At 51.0% G+C, this 17,647-nt stretch overlaps 1 protein-coding gene across 1 annotated transcript in view; it reads right to left on the reverse strand.

The window, feature by feature from the left end:
* USP20 (ubiquitin specific peptidase 20) overlaps window positions 1-13,249 on the reverse strand; it is a gene marked incomplete at its 5' end in the record, with an annotated part of 28,679 nt that extends 15,430 nt beyond the window's left edge. Inside the window, 8 exons of the mRNA XM_079705891.1 lie at window positions 1,977-2,055; window positions 3,403-3,516; window positions 4,904-4,973; window positions 5,337-5,433; window positions 6,473-6,604; window positions 6,930-6,992; window positions 8,656-8,709; window positions 13,169-13,249. Of these exons, the coding sequence (XP_079562017.1) occupies window positions 1,977-2,055; window positions 3,403-3,516; window positions 4,904-4,973; window positions 5,337-5,433; window positions 6,473-6,604; window positions 6,930-6,992; window positions 8,656-8,709; window positions 13,169-13,249 (690 nt within the window). The remainder of the gene's footprint in view (window positions 1-1,976; window positions 2,056-3,402; window positions 3,517-4,903; window positions 4,974-5,336; window positions 5,434-6,472; window positions 6,605-6,929; window positions 6,993-8,655; window positions 8,710-13,168) is intronic.
* Between the last annotated feature and the right edge of the window lie 4,398 nt (window positions 13,250-17,647).

The following is a 17,647-nucleotide window of genomic DNA, read 5'->3' on the forward strand; positions in this document are numbered from 1 at the left end:
TGCCTGCAGCCTTGACCTGCCTCTGGTTCTCTCTGCCCTTCCAGTCCTTCGCCAGCCCCCGTGCCCACGCCTTCCCCTGCCATTGTGACTGGTGCAGGAGAACAGGCTTCCCGCAGGCCTGGGCATGACTCGGACGAAGATGCCTCTTCAGGTTGGCCGGGTCTCAAATCCCAGCAGTGACACTGTTACTCTGACTACGCTGTGACTACGTCATAACCCAGAGGAAGCCAGGGCAGCGAGGCGTCTGGCACAGCCTGCCCACTGGCCCAGCCATGAGCAGTGCACACAGGAGGCACTTTAAAAGGTCAGAAGATGATGGTGGCCGGCCTCTGACAGCTGGGGACACTTGGTGCTGTGCGGGGCCACTGGGTTCAAAGTCCAGTCCTGTCCCTCACAGCCCCTGCCCTGGATGTCAGAAGCAGCTCCCGAGCCCACCTCCTGCCCAACGAGGCGGGGATCACACAGTGGCCAGACCCAGCCAAGCACCCAAAGCCTCGGGTCACCGATATGGAGAGAAGGGCCTCGTTTTCTCAGTTCTAGCAGAGGGAGGAGAGAGCTCTGGTTGGATTACATCGAGCATTAGGAAGGGGGCAGGAGACATGTGTCCTGTGTGTCAGGGACACTGAAAGGTTCTTTTAAGAAACAGGCGCTCAATACATCATCTACTTTTCTTTCTGCTTCTTCCTTTTAACAAAAGTACCCTGTGTTCATTGCTAAAATCTCAAGCCATGTGGAAGCAGGACAGCATCCTCTGGCCATTAAGAGAGGCCTACAGCTACCTGTATGTTTCAGACTCAGAAACGTCCCCTGTGCTACGTCCAAGATCCACAGAAAGGGATGCTTTGGAGTCGAGTGGATGTTTGGCAGCGGCCAAGTAGCCCTGCCCCGCGGTGTCCTCACTGAGAGCCTGAGGGCCAGCAGGGGTCCTTGTACAGGGAGGGCAGCACTGCGGTGAGGGACGGCTCAGGTAAGCCTAAATCCCGTCCCTGCTGCTGTGCGCTGTGTGACCTGAGCCACTTGTAGAACCTCTCTGAGCCTCAGCTCCTTACCTATAACGTGAAGGTGATGACGGGGCCCACTTCATGAGAGGTCTGTGAGTAGAAACAGGGCTGAACTCATGTGGCAGGTACTGACCACTTAATAAATGGTGCACGGTGGATTCTGATCACCGTGGGTATTATCACCCCCCAGAAAGGGCGGTGCGGAGGCAACGCTAGGCTTCTCAGGCAGAGGCCAAGTGTTCATCCAACTGAGGGTGTGAGCAGAGAAAGGCCCAGCAGCCCTCACCCTGGGGAGAGTGGGGGCCGAAGGAGGGGGCCAAGGGCATCCCTCAGTGACCGCTGCTCTGTTCCTGGGCCCCCCACGCAGGCAGCAGCGTCGGCAGTGCAAACAGGTTCAGGGCAGCAGCGAAACCCCACTCTGGGGCAGGACTTGGACCACTTGAACGGTCAGCCTGGGGCAGGGGGAGGTGTGTGGCTGCATTCTGCTTCATCTCGGGCCCAGGATTTTACACCATAGAAAGATATCACTGGTTTCAGAGGGATTCTCTAGATTTACAAAAACTTGTCATCAAAATGTTTACTTTAATAAAAGTGAAATTCTGCCTGCGACTTGGGGAACAAGAAACCACTTGCCGATTTGAGTGAGTGCTGAGGTGCACACGCCTGGAGATGAGGCTGCCTGAGGTCAACCTTCCCCTCTGCCATGTACCAGCTGTGTAACTGGTACATGGTAAGTGGGTGAGGACTTGGCCGCTGAGCTTCAGTCTCCCCATCTGTTGAGTGGGGAGAACACCAGGTTGCCGGGAGGCCCCGACAACCCCACACAGGTGAAGGGCTCAGGGACCAGGTCTGATCCAGGAGCCCTGCCTGGCAAAGCAGAGCTGCTGCTGCCGATTTCCACACTGGTCTTGGCTTCAAAGCCAGGCCTGGTAAGTTACAGCCCTGGGTGTCCCCCGGGCAGCTCGGACGGCCTACCTGCTGGGCATAGCCTCGGAACATCGGGTTGACCAACTTGATCCCATGGGACAGGCTGGTGGGAACCACGTAGCTGGGGCTGTAGGAAGACCGGACCCATTAGTACAGGTGGCCTGCTCTGAGCTGCTCAAGCCCATGAGGGCAGCCAGGCAGCCAGTACAGCCAGATCAGACTCAGTGATGCGTTTACTACAACTTTGGGAGGTGCCAACCTAGCCAGGAGCCCCAGCAAGTTTGCACGTCTCTAAGGTCAAGGAAAACGTCAAGTCACGGTTCAGTGAGGCAAAAGGCTCCTGACTGGGATGGCATCACGTCCCACCAGCCCTTGACAACCTACTCCAAAACTGTTCTCATTATAAAATATTTATTGTGGTTTTCTAATTTCAAAAGTAATACATGGGGACTTCCCTGGCAGTCCAGTGGTTAAGACTGCGCGATTCTACTGCAGGGCGAACGGGTCTAAACCCTGGTCGGGGAACTAAGATCCCGCACGCGGCATGGCGCGGCTAAATAAATAAATAAAAATAAATAAAAATGACAGCTGCTTTAAAAAATATATACATGTTCATGATTGAAAAACAGAAAATTTCAGAAAAGCACAACAAAGAATCATCAAAACTAACAGCACCACCCAGAGATAACTACCATTAAGATTTCCAGATTTTTCCACGAAAATACAGACGCATATACAAAATTACATGCAGGTAAACACTTAAATGTGGCTTCTTAGAATTGGAATTATATTGCATCACACTGTTTAATAATCTGCTTTTACACTTAATATGTTTCTATGCACTCACAGGTTTTTTTTGTTGTTGTTTTGGGGTTTTTTGGCCGCACCGCGCACCTTGCAGGATCTTAGTTCCCCGACCAGGGATTGAACCCGGATCACAGCAGTGAAAGTCCTAACCACTGGAATGCCAGGGAATTCCCAGCACTCACTTTAAATTAGTCCCAATTTTAACTTTTCCTGGAGAAACAGATCTAACCCAGGCTTCTGGTCCTTAAAGTCCTTTTTCACTGAGCTAAAGCCGCTGGACGTCAGTGCCAGCCACTTCTGAAATCCTTTCCTACGTGCGCGGATGTGGCTGAGACCTAGGAGTGGTCACCACACAACTCTGGACCTCAGCACACACGCTGCAAAATGCTGCCATCTTCAGTCAACACCAGGCTCAAATTCTAGCTCCACCTTTCACAAGACGTGCTATCTTGAGCGAGATCCTTAAATCTTCTGAACCTCAGTTCCCCAATTTGTGAAACAGAGTTGGCTATGACCTACAGCCCGAAGGGCTGATGTAAGCATTGCACAGGGTAAAACACAGCAAGTGATGGTGAGAGGCTGAAGGCACAGGAAGTGCACTATCAAGGGGCCGACAGAAAACCCATCCCCACACCCCTGCCCCAGGTTAGGGACTCGGTCAACTCACCGTTTCCTGTGCCAGACCTCAGAGACCAGCTTCTGGTAACTTTTGCACAGGGCTGGCTTCTTGTCTGTGCGCACCAGGCCTCCACACTCCAAGAAGAACTGGGTCAGTGGGGGGCTGGGGGATGGGGCAGGGAGCCAGGTCAGAAGAGAAAAGAAGGGGAGCGTGGCATTGTTTACACAGAGCCGGATGGAGAAGCAAAAGCGTCTTATGTGGGATGTGCCGTGGCCCCCTGGAGCCAGAAATGCCTGCAGAAGGCACTGAAGGACACCACCTGTTATGGGCTGAATTGTATCCCCCCAAATTCATACACTGAGGGCTTCCCTGGTGGCGCAGTGGTTGAGAATCCGCCTGCCAATGCAGGGGAGATGGGTTCGAGCCCTGGTGCGGGAAGATCCCACATGCAACGGAGCAACTAAGCCCGTGTGCCACAACTACCGAGCCTGTGCTCTAGAGCCCACGTGCCCCAACTCCTGAAGCCCGTGCGCCTAGAGCCCGTGCTCCATAACGAGAGGCCACCGCAATGAGAAGCCCGCACACCACAACCAAGAGTAGCCCCCGCTCACCGCAACTAGAGAAAGCCCGCATGCAGCAACGAAGACCCAAAAGCAGCCAAAAATAAGTAAATAAAAATTTAAAAACAAAAAAAAATTCATACACTGAAGTCCTAACCCCTGTACCTTAGAATGTGATTGTGTTTGGAAATAGGGTCTTTCTTTAAAGACTGTTGTGTGAACGAGAGGAACCACTGCCTGTCCTCCCGTCAGCCCCTTCTTGGAAACCTTCCTGAGCCCAAAAGCATCTCCCCCACTCCCCTTTTCTTTGTTTTTGTTATCTTATTACATAAGAAATACTCATTTACTGTAGAAAAACCTAAAAATACTAAGCAAACAATAATAATTTACCTTAATCCTACTACGTGAGGATAGTTACTCTGTAGATCTGGGGGCATATCCTTCTAGACTTTTCTATGCGTATCCCCCATCCCTCCCTCCTCTCTCTCTCACACACACACACACACACACATATTGAACCCCTACTAGGTGGGAGACCCTGAGTGCCAGGAATAGATGTCCCAGCCTCAGGGAGTGGACACCCTATCCTAGATGGAAAATAATATTTTCCCTCCAAAATGGGATTGCACCAAACAAAGGTTTATAACCTCCTTTTTCCTACTTATCATCTTCTGAACTCCTCCTCTTTTTAATAAACATTGTCCTGCACCATTTTTTCCTGAACTCACTGTAAGGCTGCCCTACAATAAATTTATGATTTTATCGACCTTTAAGTTGTTTCCAGCAAACGGCAGAATCATGCACCTCACTGCACAGCTTTCTCGACATCTCAGGGTATCTCCTTAGGATAAATTCCAACAGGAGGGATTGCTGGGTCAGAGGGCATGTGTGGTTTGGGGCATTCTGATGTGTATCCATATACAGGCTTCTGTGGGCAACATACAGAACCCGGCTTGGGGGCCCCAACTCCCAGATGAGGCGCAACCTACCAGTTGGACAGGGCCTGCAGGGCTGCGTTCATGTAGCAGGAGTTGCCAAGGTTCTTCATGCCCGTGAGGCCTGGGAGACCAGCGCACACAGAGGAAAGGGAAGGTGAGCATCTCGACACAGCAGGAACCCGTAGAGGATGGTTCTGAGTCCCCAGGACCCACCCCGGAAACCTGCCGAGTCCGCTGACGTGGTCCCACTCCCAGCAGCTCTGGTTACCGCAGTGTACGGAACCCACGGACCCCTCCACCCTCCGCCCAGCCCAGCCCACTGTCAGCACCGAGCAGGGGCAGCGGCCTGGGTGCAGAGGGGCCGGCCCGCCCAGGGGCACATGGCTGTACAAGGCTGAGGGCAGCGGCGGGCACCCCAGGGAAGCCCTCGTGCCCCACAGGCCACCCCGCCCTGCCCAGGCAGCGCAGCGCGTGGGGCCGTTACCTCGCGGTTTGAGGTCATCGTCCTCCGACTCGGACTCTCCTTCGTCAGCCACGGCAATGGGGACAGCTTTCAGAGGGTGGGAGGGCGGCGCAGAGTCCTGTGTTCGAGAACCAGAGTGAGGAAAACTAGGGGGGTGAGGAGGGAGAGGGGTTGGGGTCAGAGGCCCATGTGCCTCCCCCGCTGGGGTTCAGGGTCAGGGGAGAAGCCCAGGCCCCCAGCCTGCACTGAGCCAGCCCATCCGAGCAGAGGACACCGTGGAAAGAGAGGGCATTGGTGGCCTTGCCCTGGGAACTCCGTGACTTGTATTTTACTTACAATAATGAGTAGTAATAATTTATTTATAATAAATTTGGGAAAAAACAGAAACACAGAAAAAACAACAGGCAATCCAACTTTCCTGAGACAACCACTGTTGATAATCTATCTTATCTATGTAGCGTTTTAACTGTTAATACACATACACCCTCAAAACAGGATTTGTATATACTTCTTCAGAGCCTTTTTTGTAAAAAATCATAAATATCTACTATGTCCACAAACGTATTCTATATACACTTATCAAGCACCCATTATGTGATGGTCACTGTCCAACGTGAAGACAGCACTGCACACACACAGACACACGCACGCAAACACGCCTGGCCTACACACACACGCAGACACACCTGGCCTACACACACACACACGCACGCACACACACACGCCTGGCCTCCCGGGGCTCCAGGGCCGGCTCTCTGACTGCTCCCCGAGGCCGGCTCCGGGCTGGGCTCACCCGCCTGCCTCCTTTAAGGGCTGCTTGGCGCCCCGCGTGTGCCTTGCCTGGTGAGGGGCGGGAGGTTTCCGGGCGTTTCCCCATGAGAGGTGGCTGCAGGACCATCACCAGGGGCTCTCCACAGGCCAGGGAGGGTGTGCCCCGCCCCACGGCCCTGGGCTCATCCGAGGCCTACAAACTCCCTGCGGGAGGGCCGCCCTCCTTCCAGGCACCTCCGTGTCGCCCAGGGCTGGGGCTCAGCGGGCGTTCGCTGACACGAGCTCCTCAAAGCCAGCTGGGAACGCTGAGCAGGAATGGACGCCGTCGGGGACCCACCGCCCTGCCCTCCTGGGCGTCTCCCCGGCTGGCGCCCGCACCCGCTCACCTGCTCTGAGAACTTGGGTGAAGGGCCCGGCGGCTGGGCCGCCAGCCGAGGCTCCAGGAACACCTCCTTCTCACAGGCGTAGCACCACACCCGGAACGTGGTCAGGTTCACTGTCAGGTTGTGCTTTTTGGCCTAGAGGGCAAGATGCAAAATCAGAAGGATACAGTGGCCTGATGGGTGCCCCAGGCCTGCCTCAGGGCTGCGTGAGCTCTCCAGCCTCAGGAAAAAGCCCCATCAGGTCAGAGGCCTAGAAGCTCAGGATCCGCTCCCCCCACAGGCCAGGAGTGCCAGGGGCTGCAGCAGCATTCTCTCTTGCTTCTTCACCGTGATTCTTCCCATTTTACACATATAACCACTGAAGCCCAGAGCGGTAGACGGCGCTCGGTGCGGCCGAAGCTGGGGTTTGAACTCTGGGCTGTCGGACCGCAGCGCCCATGCTCCCGGCCACCAGGCTCACCTGCGCATGGATGGTGCTGTGGTCAGCGAAGGATTCTCCGCAGCCAACGTAGGAGCAGGCGACCTGGGGAGGGGGGTGGAGAGGAAAGGAGAGCGGACGGATGGGGCGGCCAAGAGGACGCTGCCAGCACGGCGAGCCAGTGCCCGTCTCCGCCCAACAGGACCCACAGGCACCGAGGCCCTGCCGCCCTGCAGGAACACAGGCTTGCACAGCCAAGGTCCGCGCTGGGCAGGGATGGCCACCACACAGCTGCCCCCGCCTCTGAGCAAGATGGGCACCGTGCCCCGAGCTGCTGCTCTCCTGCAAGAAGCCAGGCAGGGTCGCAGCCAGATCCGGGCACAGCTGAGGCCTGGCTGCTTGGCGCCCAGACCCTCTCCCCCTCCACTTGTCCCTTTTTCACCAAAACCCCACTTCCTGAGGGGCCAGTTATTGGGACCCACACTTTGGGTGGGGAGACTGGGCCTCACAGCCATCTTCTAACGGGGAACACTGAATCGGGCAGAGGCGGCTGGGGCCTGGTGTGGACCACATGCCCCTCAGTGTCCCTGGTGACCTGCCTCTGGCCTTGCACTCTCCTCTCCCAAATCCACCCAGCTCCCAAGGCCCAGCTTAAGGGTCTCTCCTCTGAGAGCCTCTGCCCCAGCGATCAGCCTGCTTCTCCGTAGGAGTGCTTTGGTGTCATTTCCAGCTGTGGTCAGCACTGCACAGGCTGGTGAGGACCTTTCAAGGAAACGACCTTTGGGCTGCGTCTAAAGGATGTGCCACTTTCTGCATCAGGTCCGTCTCTGTCTCTCTGGGGGCCTGTGGGCTCCCAGGAGGTATGACCACGCCTCGCACTTCTTGCTGTCCCCTGGGGGCCCAGACAGTGTCTTGCAGTGTAGTTTACACTGAGCAACAGGCCCAAAAGGAGGAGGCCAAAGCCCCGTGGGGGGTCCTATGTCTTCTGAAAAGACAGACTTGAACTATGGTATTTTCACCCCTGTGGGCTTTTTTGTTTCTCCTTGTATTTGTTTTCAAAGAAATTTTAAGTTAACAGCCGTTTTCAGTATGACTATAAAATGCAACACATACTTGTAGAAAAGTTGGAAAACACTACAAAGTTACAAAGAAAAATGAATTACCCATAATTCTACCCCCCAGAGAAAACTGTCACGTGTTGATACGGTTACTCTTTTTGGTAAGCAGTAATAATCACGACCAGATTTTCCTGGACACTGTCTACCGGCCACACGCCCTGTTAAGAACATCACAGGCATCATCTCGTCAAATTCTATGCTAAGGTGGGTCTGCAAGGAGGGGGCAGTTATCAGTGCTGTGGCCTCTAGGAAACAAAGGCCCAGGCCAGGGCTCAGAGCCAAGATGCTACAACGTCTCTCTCTCTCTCTCTCTCTCACACACACACACACTCTCTCTCTCTCTCCCTCCCTCCCTCCTTCTCTCTCTCTCTCTCTCTCTCTCTCTGCCTTTAATGCCGATGGGATCATTCAGTCCAGAGTCTTCTCCAACTTACTTTCTCCTCTTGGCATCTTTAATGGCTGCCAGGGCAGCCAGGCCGGGGGCTCGCAGACTCTGGGGCCCTCTTGGCTTGGGCTTGGGAACCACACCCGAGACATCCATGCCCTGTGTCCCTGCCCAAGGTTCCCAGCCGTGCCCATGGGGGACGGATGTTCCCACCCCAGAGTCTGGACCCAGCTCCCCACCCCAGACAGCTGCAAGGATACTTTACCTGGAGACAGGCCCACAGGTTGGGTCCGGAAACACCGCATGACTGACAGGTGCCCTGTGTGAGGTGCGGAGAGAGAGGAAGAGAAGGGTGTGAGCGGCCTGTTGGATGTGCACTGACGGACGCACCTGAAGGTCTCAGCTTAGAGGCTTTGCCTCAGAAAGGCCCTCGCTGGCCCACAGGGGCACTTTAAATTTTAATGTTTGAATTTTGTTTTATCATGTGCCTGTAAACACATTTTCAATACAATCATTTAAAGCCTAAATAAACAGACGCCATAATATGCTCCCTCAACACACCTTCTACTCTTCCTTCGTTGCATTTATTTATTTAAGCCTTTCTCCCCACCTAGGCTATGGGCTCCATGAAAGAAGGATGGTCTGTTTTGCCTACCCCTGTGACTTCACAGAGAGCCTGGTACAGATCAGGAGATCAATATATTTGCTGACCACAGAAAACACCCAGGTTTCTGGTGGTCTGGATGACAGAGCCTGCTTCTTGTCTACCAATCTCTCTCCTCCCTGCTTTAATAAAAGAATCCATGAATTTACACTGAGCACATGGCCAGCCAGCTGCAGACTATGTGTCCCAGCCCCCGCTGTGATCATGGGGCTCAGTTCTAGTCAATAGTATGACAGCGAAAAGCGACATGTGCCACTTATGAGTTTTGCATAACCCTTGTTCTTTCTCCTCTTTCCATTGGCTGGAATGCAGATGTGATGGCAGGAAGTGAAGCAACCACTTTGGACCTGGAGATGTAAGCCATGTGTTGAGAATGGCAGAACCACTCTATCAGTGCTACCTATGTCTGGACTGTTCAGCGAGAGAAAAGTAAACTTCTGTCTCATTTAAGCCGCCGTATCTCAGGGTCTCTTTGTTATAATTTAAACTGTTCTAAGTAATTTTGTCTGTGCCTGTCTAGAACAGCAATCCCCAATTGAGCCTCCACAATACCCAATGTGTCTCTGCCAGTTGTGAGATGAATTCTAAGAGCTAGTAGCAGTTACAGAGTACTTAATCAGAGTGACAGCTGACCTCTGGTGAGGGATCAAAATAGTCCAAGCACCCAGCTAAGTTTTTTACACCTTGCTCATGTAATCCCCACCACAGTCTGTGCAGCAGGTCCCATCAAGATCCCCTTCATAAGATGAGAAACTGAGGCTCAGAGAGGTCATGACCCTACAGAGCAGAGTCAGAAGGGGAAGCTGAGGAGCCGCGGTCATCAAACTTCCCAGTTTCCTCCCAAGGGTGACCACGTCGACCCCCAGGCCTCCATGGGAACTTCTTCGTCTCACTAAGCCCAGATTTTGGCTGTTTGTAAACAGCCTGAATGTGGGACTCTCACTAGGGTGGAGGTGGCACAGCTCATCCCATACAACAGGGCAGAGATTTGCAATCTGTGATTTAGGGTCTCTTGCTAAGGATGCTACGGCTGGCTAGAGATCAGTCTGCTTAGTGGACTCAAAGTCACAGCTCTTGACCTTTCCAAATCTGTCATCTCTTTTGTGATTTTCTGATTTCACAGTTCACTCCCATCTTCCCAAGTTTTTTTTTTTTCATTTCAGTCATTTGAATGATAAAAGTATTGTATGTTTAACAATTTAAATGATACACGTACACTGTATATAATGTGTAGTATGTTATATACAATACATATATTCTGTATATAATGTGTAGTATACTATATGCAATACATATATGCTGTAATAATTTGAGGTATATCCCTCCATATCTTCTTCTTATATAAACATATATGCATGGGGGGGTGTGATTTCTAGTAAAAATAAGATCATCCTATACAAATTTTTCGGTAACAGGCTTTTGTCACCTATTTGTGGTCATCCTTCTAGTCTGTCCACAGAGACCACATCTCATTCTTTGCCATGAGTGCATGGTGGCACACACCATGGGCACAGACACCACAATCTGTTCACTCATTCCCTTCTTGATGAATCTGCAGACTGCCACCAGTATTTTCCTTTTACAAATGATGCTCAATACTGCTGTATTTGTAACTGTTACTACACTTCTACTAGATAAACTCCCAGAGGTGGCATTGCACCCCTAAAGTCACAGTAATGCCTAACCCCACTACCATGCCTGGTCTACTTCCCTCCCTTGGTCAGCTCTGAGTGAGAGCAGCTTCTGCTTTGCCCACCTGAAAATGGTGTCATGTTGCTTCTCTGGCAAAATCCTTAACCACCGGGGAAGTCAGGCAACTTTTTTCAAGAGTTTCTCGGCCATTTGCATTTCCTCCATTTTGAGCTACCTGTTCAATCTGTGCCCCTTCTGGGTATTTTATTTTATTTTATAAATTTTATTTATTTGTTTGTTTATTATTTATTTATTTATGGCTGCATTGGGCACGTGGGCTTCGGTAGTTGTGGCACGTGGGCTCAGTAGTTGTGGCTCGCGGGCTCTAGAGCGCAGGGTCAGTAGTTGTGGCACACGGGCTTAGTTGCTCCGCGGCATGTGGGATCTTCCCGGACCAGGGCTCGAACCCGTGTCCCCTGCATTGGCTGGCGGATTCTTAACCACTGCGCCACCAGGGAAGCCCCTTCTGCGTATTTTAAAACAACATTGGTTTCATTTTGTAGATTTCCAAAAGGCTGCCACGTCCCAGCCCAGTCTTTCCACGTTCTGCCTCCCTCCTCCCACCTCGTTTATCTCCTCCCTGCTCTCAGATTCCCTGAGAAATCCTCTCAGCTTGTCTCACTTATTCCTTTGTGCAGACTCAGGAAGAGACCCAGCATTAGACCGTGCAAATGCACCAGAGCCTCGCTGCTCCTCCTCCTGGCCACACTGAAACCGCGCCCCTTAGGGTTAACAGAAACTGGTGATTAACAGAAATTGAACTTGTCTTACAGAATAGCAGCTAAGGAAACAGCTCCTTAAAAAGCCCCTCTGCTTTGAGCCTGCCTTCACTGAGCAAGCTTGTCTTAATTATTTTTCTCAAATTGCATACCCTCCAAGCTTCGCGTAGCCTATATATCACAAGACTCCTTAACAACCCCTATAGATAACAGCTCTAACAGCTCTGAAGTATGGGTCACTATAGGAATAGGGGCTTAAGCTGTTTTTTAGAAACTTGGAGTCAGCTCTTGTCCAGTTTGAGCTGGCTTAGACTGGTTGGGACCACTGACCCTAAAACTGGGCCTATGTAGGTGTCCGATGAATGACCTTTTGTCGTCAGAGGGCCAAAAACTCCACCCTCAGATCATGCTAGGCGCCTCCATTTTTGAACACACATCCCAGGAAGAAGGATGTAACTCAGACAACACCTGCACAGAACACCGATTACCTCACCTGTCCCCACGCCTAAGACCACCCTGCTTCTTTAATCCATAAATACCCCAAGCCCCTGGCCTTTGGGGAGGTGGACCTCAGGCTTGTTCTCTCGTCTCCTCGCTTGGCTGCCTTGTGAATAAATCCTTTCTCTGCTGCAAACCTCAGTGTCTCAGCGTTTGGCTTAATGCATGCTGGGCAAACAAACTTGGTTCAGTAACAGCCAGTGAAACTACTTCAAAAGAAGCCATGGGTACTTTGAAGAATCGCGCCCTCATGCGGGCCCAGACTAAACCAGCTCAGGCCAAAAGCCACCCAGAACCTGCTGGTGCAGGGAGGCTGAACGACCAGCATTCGGTGCCTGGAAAGAAGACAAGGAAGTATGTCTAGGAATCTGACCCACCCCCACTTCTGGGAATGGCCCCTGCACATGGCCCTTCCTCTGAACACGACGACACTGTATTGGCAGAAGGCTGCAAAGGGCCCAGATGTCCACCCACAGAGGAGCAGCTATGGAGTCCACACAGTGAATATGATACAGCTTCAAGATAAACCATGAGATCTATGTGCCGAGGCCAAAGAGCTCCAAGATACACTGTCCTGTGAATAAAGCACGTTACAAAAATAGCTACGGTACACTACCTTTTATGTAATAAAAGGGAAAATGAAAAATAAGTATTTCCATAAAGAAACTCTGAAAGGATATGAAAGCAACTAATGTCCCTGGTTACATGAGGGTGGAATGGAGAAGCTGGGCACAGGGCAGGTGGGGGGGTACTTCTTGACATTTTTCTTCTTACATTGTTTCATTTTTGAACCACATGTTACCTATGTAAAAAAATTTCACTTAACAAACAGACAACAACACATCTTCCCTATTCAAAGTGGCCCACCTTCTCTCTTTGAGGCTCCCTGAGCCCTTCACAGGTCACGTGTGCAAAAATGCCCGTGGACTCTCAGAGTCTGACTCATTCCCTGCCTTGCACCTGCTCCAACCACTAATGGGCAGAGCATCAGTGTTCCCAAATGGACTGGTCTACATGGTAATTAATGGCTGTTAGGACACAGCCCCCAGAAGGCCTCCTAAACTGTCGTCAGCTTTTCCATTTACAGAAAAGGCCAAGCAGAGACTGTCAGGGGACAGTTCTTCCGCTGCTTCAGAAACGTTTGTACCCCAGGAATGTGGTGGCCCTGGGTGTGGGCCTCAGCCCCGTAAGGTCTGACCCTTTACCTTGGATTTGAACAGCAAGTCCTCTTTGGTCACCTCCCCTATAGAGTCAAGATGAGGGCAAAGGTCCCTGGAGTCCCCCATGCTGGCCTGGGCTTACCTACAAGAAAACACAAGGAATCCTGGGTTAATGGCAGCCACTGCTGGCCAGAGGCAGGGGAGGCTGGTGGTGAAGTACACACTTTGGTCTCTAGTCCCAGCTCTGCCACATACCAGCTGGTGACCCAGGGAAGCTACTTAACTTTTCTGAGCCTCACTCTCCTTGCCTGAGAACTGGGGAGGGAGATAACACCCACCCTGATGGGTTGCTCAGAGGACTCATGAAGATAATATACGTCAAACGCCTGGCACAGGGCTGGCACAGGGAGAGCGGGTGCTGGGATGATGATTAGGATTCAAGCGCTGGGTGTGATGATTAAAAGTGTCGACAGGGAAGATGCAAGGGTCCTGCCTACATTGGGGAAGCTGCATGTCAAGGAATGTAAAACCGTGGTACTTTTATTAAAAGAGACCAGACCCATGCCTGGGAGACTACTCTACCCAAGGGGGCAGCAGAGGGCTGGGTGGAGAGGCTGGATCTCAAAACCAAGTGGAAAGGCAAGAAGCAGATGTTGACCTCAGTCTTCTCTAAGCAAGCAAGACCCCTCTTCTCAAGAGCTTCTGAGAGGCCAGGTGCCCCATAGGCCACTTATCTCACTTCCTATGAGAAACCCCACTTAGAGAAGAATCCTTAAACACCACGATACTAGAGGAGGCCATCAGAGCAGCAGCTCCTCCAGAAAATGTTTCCTGAGAAGGAGCAAGTCAGAGAGAAGGGCGGGCAAACCAACCTAGAAAGAGGTCCGAAAGATGTTCACTAAAGCACCAAATGGTGGTGTATCTGGGTGAGAGATTTCACAATAGCTTTGTTGTTTTTTTACAATGATACATGCTTATTATAAAAACAAAACTCAGATGATGTTACAAAAAAAAGTACAAAGTATAAAGTAAAATTGCTGATGATACTGTGGCAAACTTCCTTCCTGACACTCTTCTGTGTATAATTTCTCTCTTTTTTTAAATCAGAAGGAAAAAAGGTATTTCTGTTTTGAAAAACAAATGCTTCCTTTGAGGGAACTCCTTGGTGGTGATAGGTAGTTCTGTATTTTGACTGTGATGATAGTTACGTGGCTCTACATGTGTGTAAAACGGCTCAGAACTGAACACACACACACACACACCTCATACACACAAATGGGTGCAGGTAAAACTGGTGAAATCTGAATAAGCTCCCTGGGTTGTACCAGTCACTTTGCTGGTCATGACACTGTGGTACAGAAACACCAGAGATGTGTTACCACTGGGGGACACTGGGTGAAAGGTACATGGGACCTCCCAGCACATTCCTGGCAACTTACTGTGTATCTATAATTATTTCAAAAGGAAATGTTTAAAAAGAAATAACTAAGTAAATGCTTCCACAACCCAATATTTTAGCAGAAATTGTACCCAGGAACCTGGCTTTTGATTCTAGCTCCAAACTATTATCAAGAAAGGTCCAACCAATCAAAGATGTAGGTGGAGCCAAAAGTGCTTTAATCAAAGGCAGAGGCTGTGCATCCACCAGAGGGAGGTGGACACCCCCAGGCACCCTCCTGTAAGCCCCCTCCTCACTCCATATGGTCGGCCGGGGGTGAACTGGCCCAGACTCCCAGCCAGAACAGGAGTGATTGGGACTGATTAGGGGCCAGGTCCCAGACTAAGTGCTTTCTGTGTATTCTTTCATTGAAAACTTCCCCTGGCAATCTTTGAGGCAGCTGTGTTTTGCCCCATTTTGTAGATGAGGAAACGGGACACTTCTGGTCTCAGGTCTTGCAAACAGGAGCACCAGGGCTAAGGCCGAAACCCAAGCTGGTCAGACTCTTAAGGCTCTCTCTTTGGAACTTACGGAAAATGTAAACATATGCAGATGCAGACGGAAGTGTGTAACACACCCCCATGTACCCATCACCTGGCTTCACAATTAATCCATGGCCCACCTTGCTTCATCTCAACCTCCCACTTCCTCTTTTTTTGCAGCAAATCCCAGATATCACGTCATTTCATCCGTGTATGTTTTTCTACGAGACTTGAAAAAAGAAAAAGTAAAAACAAACAAACATAACCACAATTCCATTATTTCACCTAAAAAGAAAAATCCAAACTTCCTCCTTGGTCTGTGCATAAGGGCTACACCTGAGTGGAGCAGGCTGTGGGCCTACCTTTGTGCAAAGTGACAGTCCCAGGAAGCAGCCAGCATCCGCATTCTCCGGTGACGGCCGACAGTGCTGGGTTGCAGTGGGCCGGGGTGAGTGCAGGCTTCTGGCAGGGAACCTAGAGGGACAAACCAGCACACCTCATGTAGCTCCATTACCTTAAAATCACTCTTAGCACCAACCAGGGGCTAAAAACAGCCCAGAATTCCTCCTGGGAGAGAAAAGTGAATTTTTGGACATTTGGGGTATCCACAGGCTGGACACACTCCCCAGTCCATCCACAGGGACAATAAAAACACACCACTGAAGGGGCCGTTGAAGAAGGCTTGGGTGGAGCTGGCAAACAGGGCAAACAGCCCCTCCTGGGGGGTGCTGGACCTTTCACTAATCACTGCTGGGCATTACCATCGCGATCCCCGAGAGAGGGATCTGCAGGAGAGGGCCACGGGGCCTCTCCAGCTATTGCTCCCCACGGACAGAAGGATCCGCCCCTTCCAGGAGGGCCACTGAGACCCTCAGATCATCCTTTGAGCCTCCCAAGAACTTTGTACTGCTCAGAACCCCCGACCCTAGGCGATAGACACAATCAGATTCGTCCGCATGTCACCAATGCTCTCCCTTCCTTGGTGGGCCACAGCTTCCCAGGTGTGGGCAGTTCATAGAGGGAGAGGCAGTGAGAAGCTACCATTTAAAATGGTCACATGCCAATGACGGGGTTCAAGGTTCTAAATTCCAGTCCTCCTCCTTTGAACCCAGATTTTTAGTTTTTCGTTTCCACCGAGGCCAAGTGCGCTGGGTAAGTGGCAGCTCCACACTATTTTAAGCTGCAGTATGTGGGTTTTTTGAGTAGCTTTGGTATGTGCCCCATCTCTCCAGCTAGATGGCTGAGCCAGGTTATGAGCTTGATGCCCAGTGCCGTGAACATTGCCCCAGACAAGGATGACAGTGACAGGCCCACTCTTGACTCACATGTGCAATCAGACTACTTACGTTCCTGCAACTTCAGATAGAAAAAAAAGCCCTGTGGCTGACAACTCTCTGTGTACTCGCACTGCCCATTTTACAGATGAAGAAACAGAGCTGGAGCTAATGAGCTAGGAACTTGGCCACGGTCGATCCTGGGCTAGTACGTGGTGGGCGGGGACCTGATCAGGTCTGTCCAGTGCAGAGCCTTGCTCTAAGTCAGGGGTCAGCAAAATTTTTCTATAAGGGCCCAGGTAGTAAGGATTTAGGCTTTGCTGCCCACAGTGATCTTCAAAACATATTCTTCTTTGTTTCTGTTTTGTTTTATAATCCATTAAAAATATATTTAAAAAAAATTCTTAGCTCGGGACTTTCCTGGTGGCGCAGTGGTTAAGAATCCTCCTGCCAGTGCAGGAGACATGGGTTCGAGCCCTGGTCTGGGAAGATCCCACATGCCACGGAGCAACTAAGCCCGTGCGCCACAACTACTGAGACTGCACTCTAGAGCCCGCGAGCCGCAACTACTGAGCCCACGTGCCACAACTACTTAAGCCCACACGCCTGGAGCCCGTGCTCCACAACAAGAGAAGCCACCGCATTGAGAAGCCCGCACACCGCAATGAAGAGTGGACCCCGCTCACTGCAACTAGAGAAAGCCTGCGTGCAGCAACGAAGACCCAATGCAGCCAAAAATAAATAAATTTAAAAAAAAAATTCTTAGCTCGAGGGCCTGACAAAACAATCCTGGCCTGCTGTCACAGTTAGCCAACCCCTGTTCTGAGTCACTGTGCACTGGGCCTCACCAAAAGCAAGCCCGATCACTGGCATTCCACATTCCACCGCACACAAATGCCCACCAGTTTAAGTAAGGCAGAGAGCAAAGAACAGTCAAGAGGGTTGACTTGGCTCCAGATTTTCTCTAAGTAAGTCATCAAGGGTGTGTGCAAAGACAGAATGACAAAGACATCCACTGTAACACTGTTTATAATGGGGGGAAACTGGACATAATCTAAGTGAACAACAACAGGCAACTGGATAAATAACAACACAACCGTACACTGTTGTACTACGTTGCCATTGAAAATGATGATGAATGTTGAATCTTCCTATCCATGAAATTAAATTAGATCTAAATAAATGGAGAGATATACCACGTTCATGGACTAGCACACTTAATATTGTTAAGATGCCCGTTCTCCCCAAATTGATCTACAGATTCAATGTAATCTCAATCAAAATCCCAGCAGCCTTCTTTGTAGAAACTGCCGAGCTGATTCTAAAATTT

The sequence above is a fragment of the Hyperoodon ampullatus genome (genome assembly GCF_949752795.1).
Source record: "Hyperoodon ampullatus genome assembly, chromosome: 6".
Taxonomy (NCBI): domain Eukaryota; kingdom Metazoa; phylum Chordata; class Mammalia; order Artiodactyla; family Ziphiidae; genus Hyperoodon; species Hyperoodon ampullatus.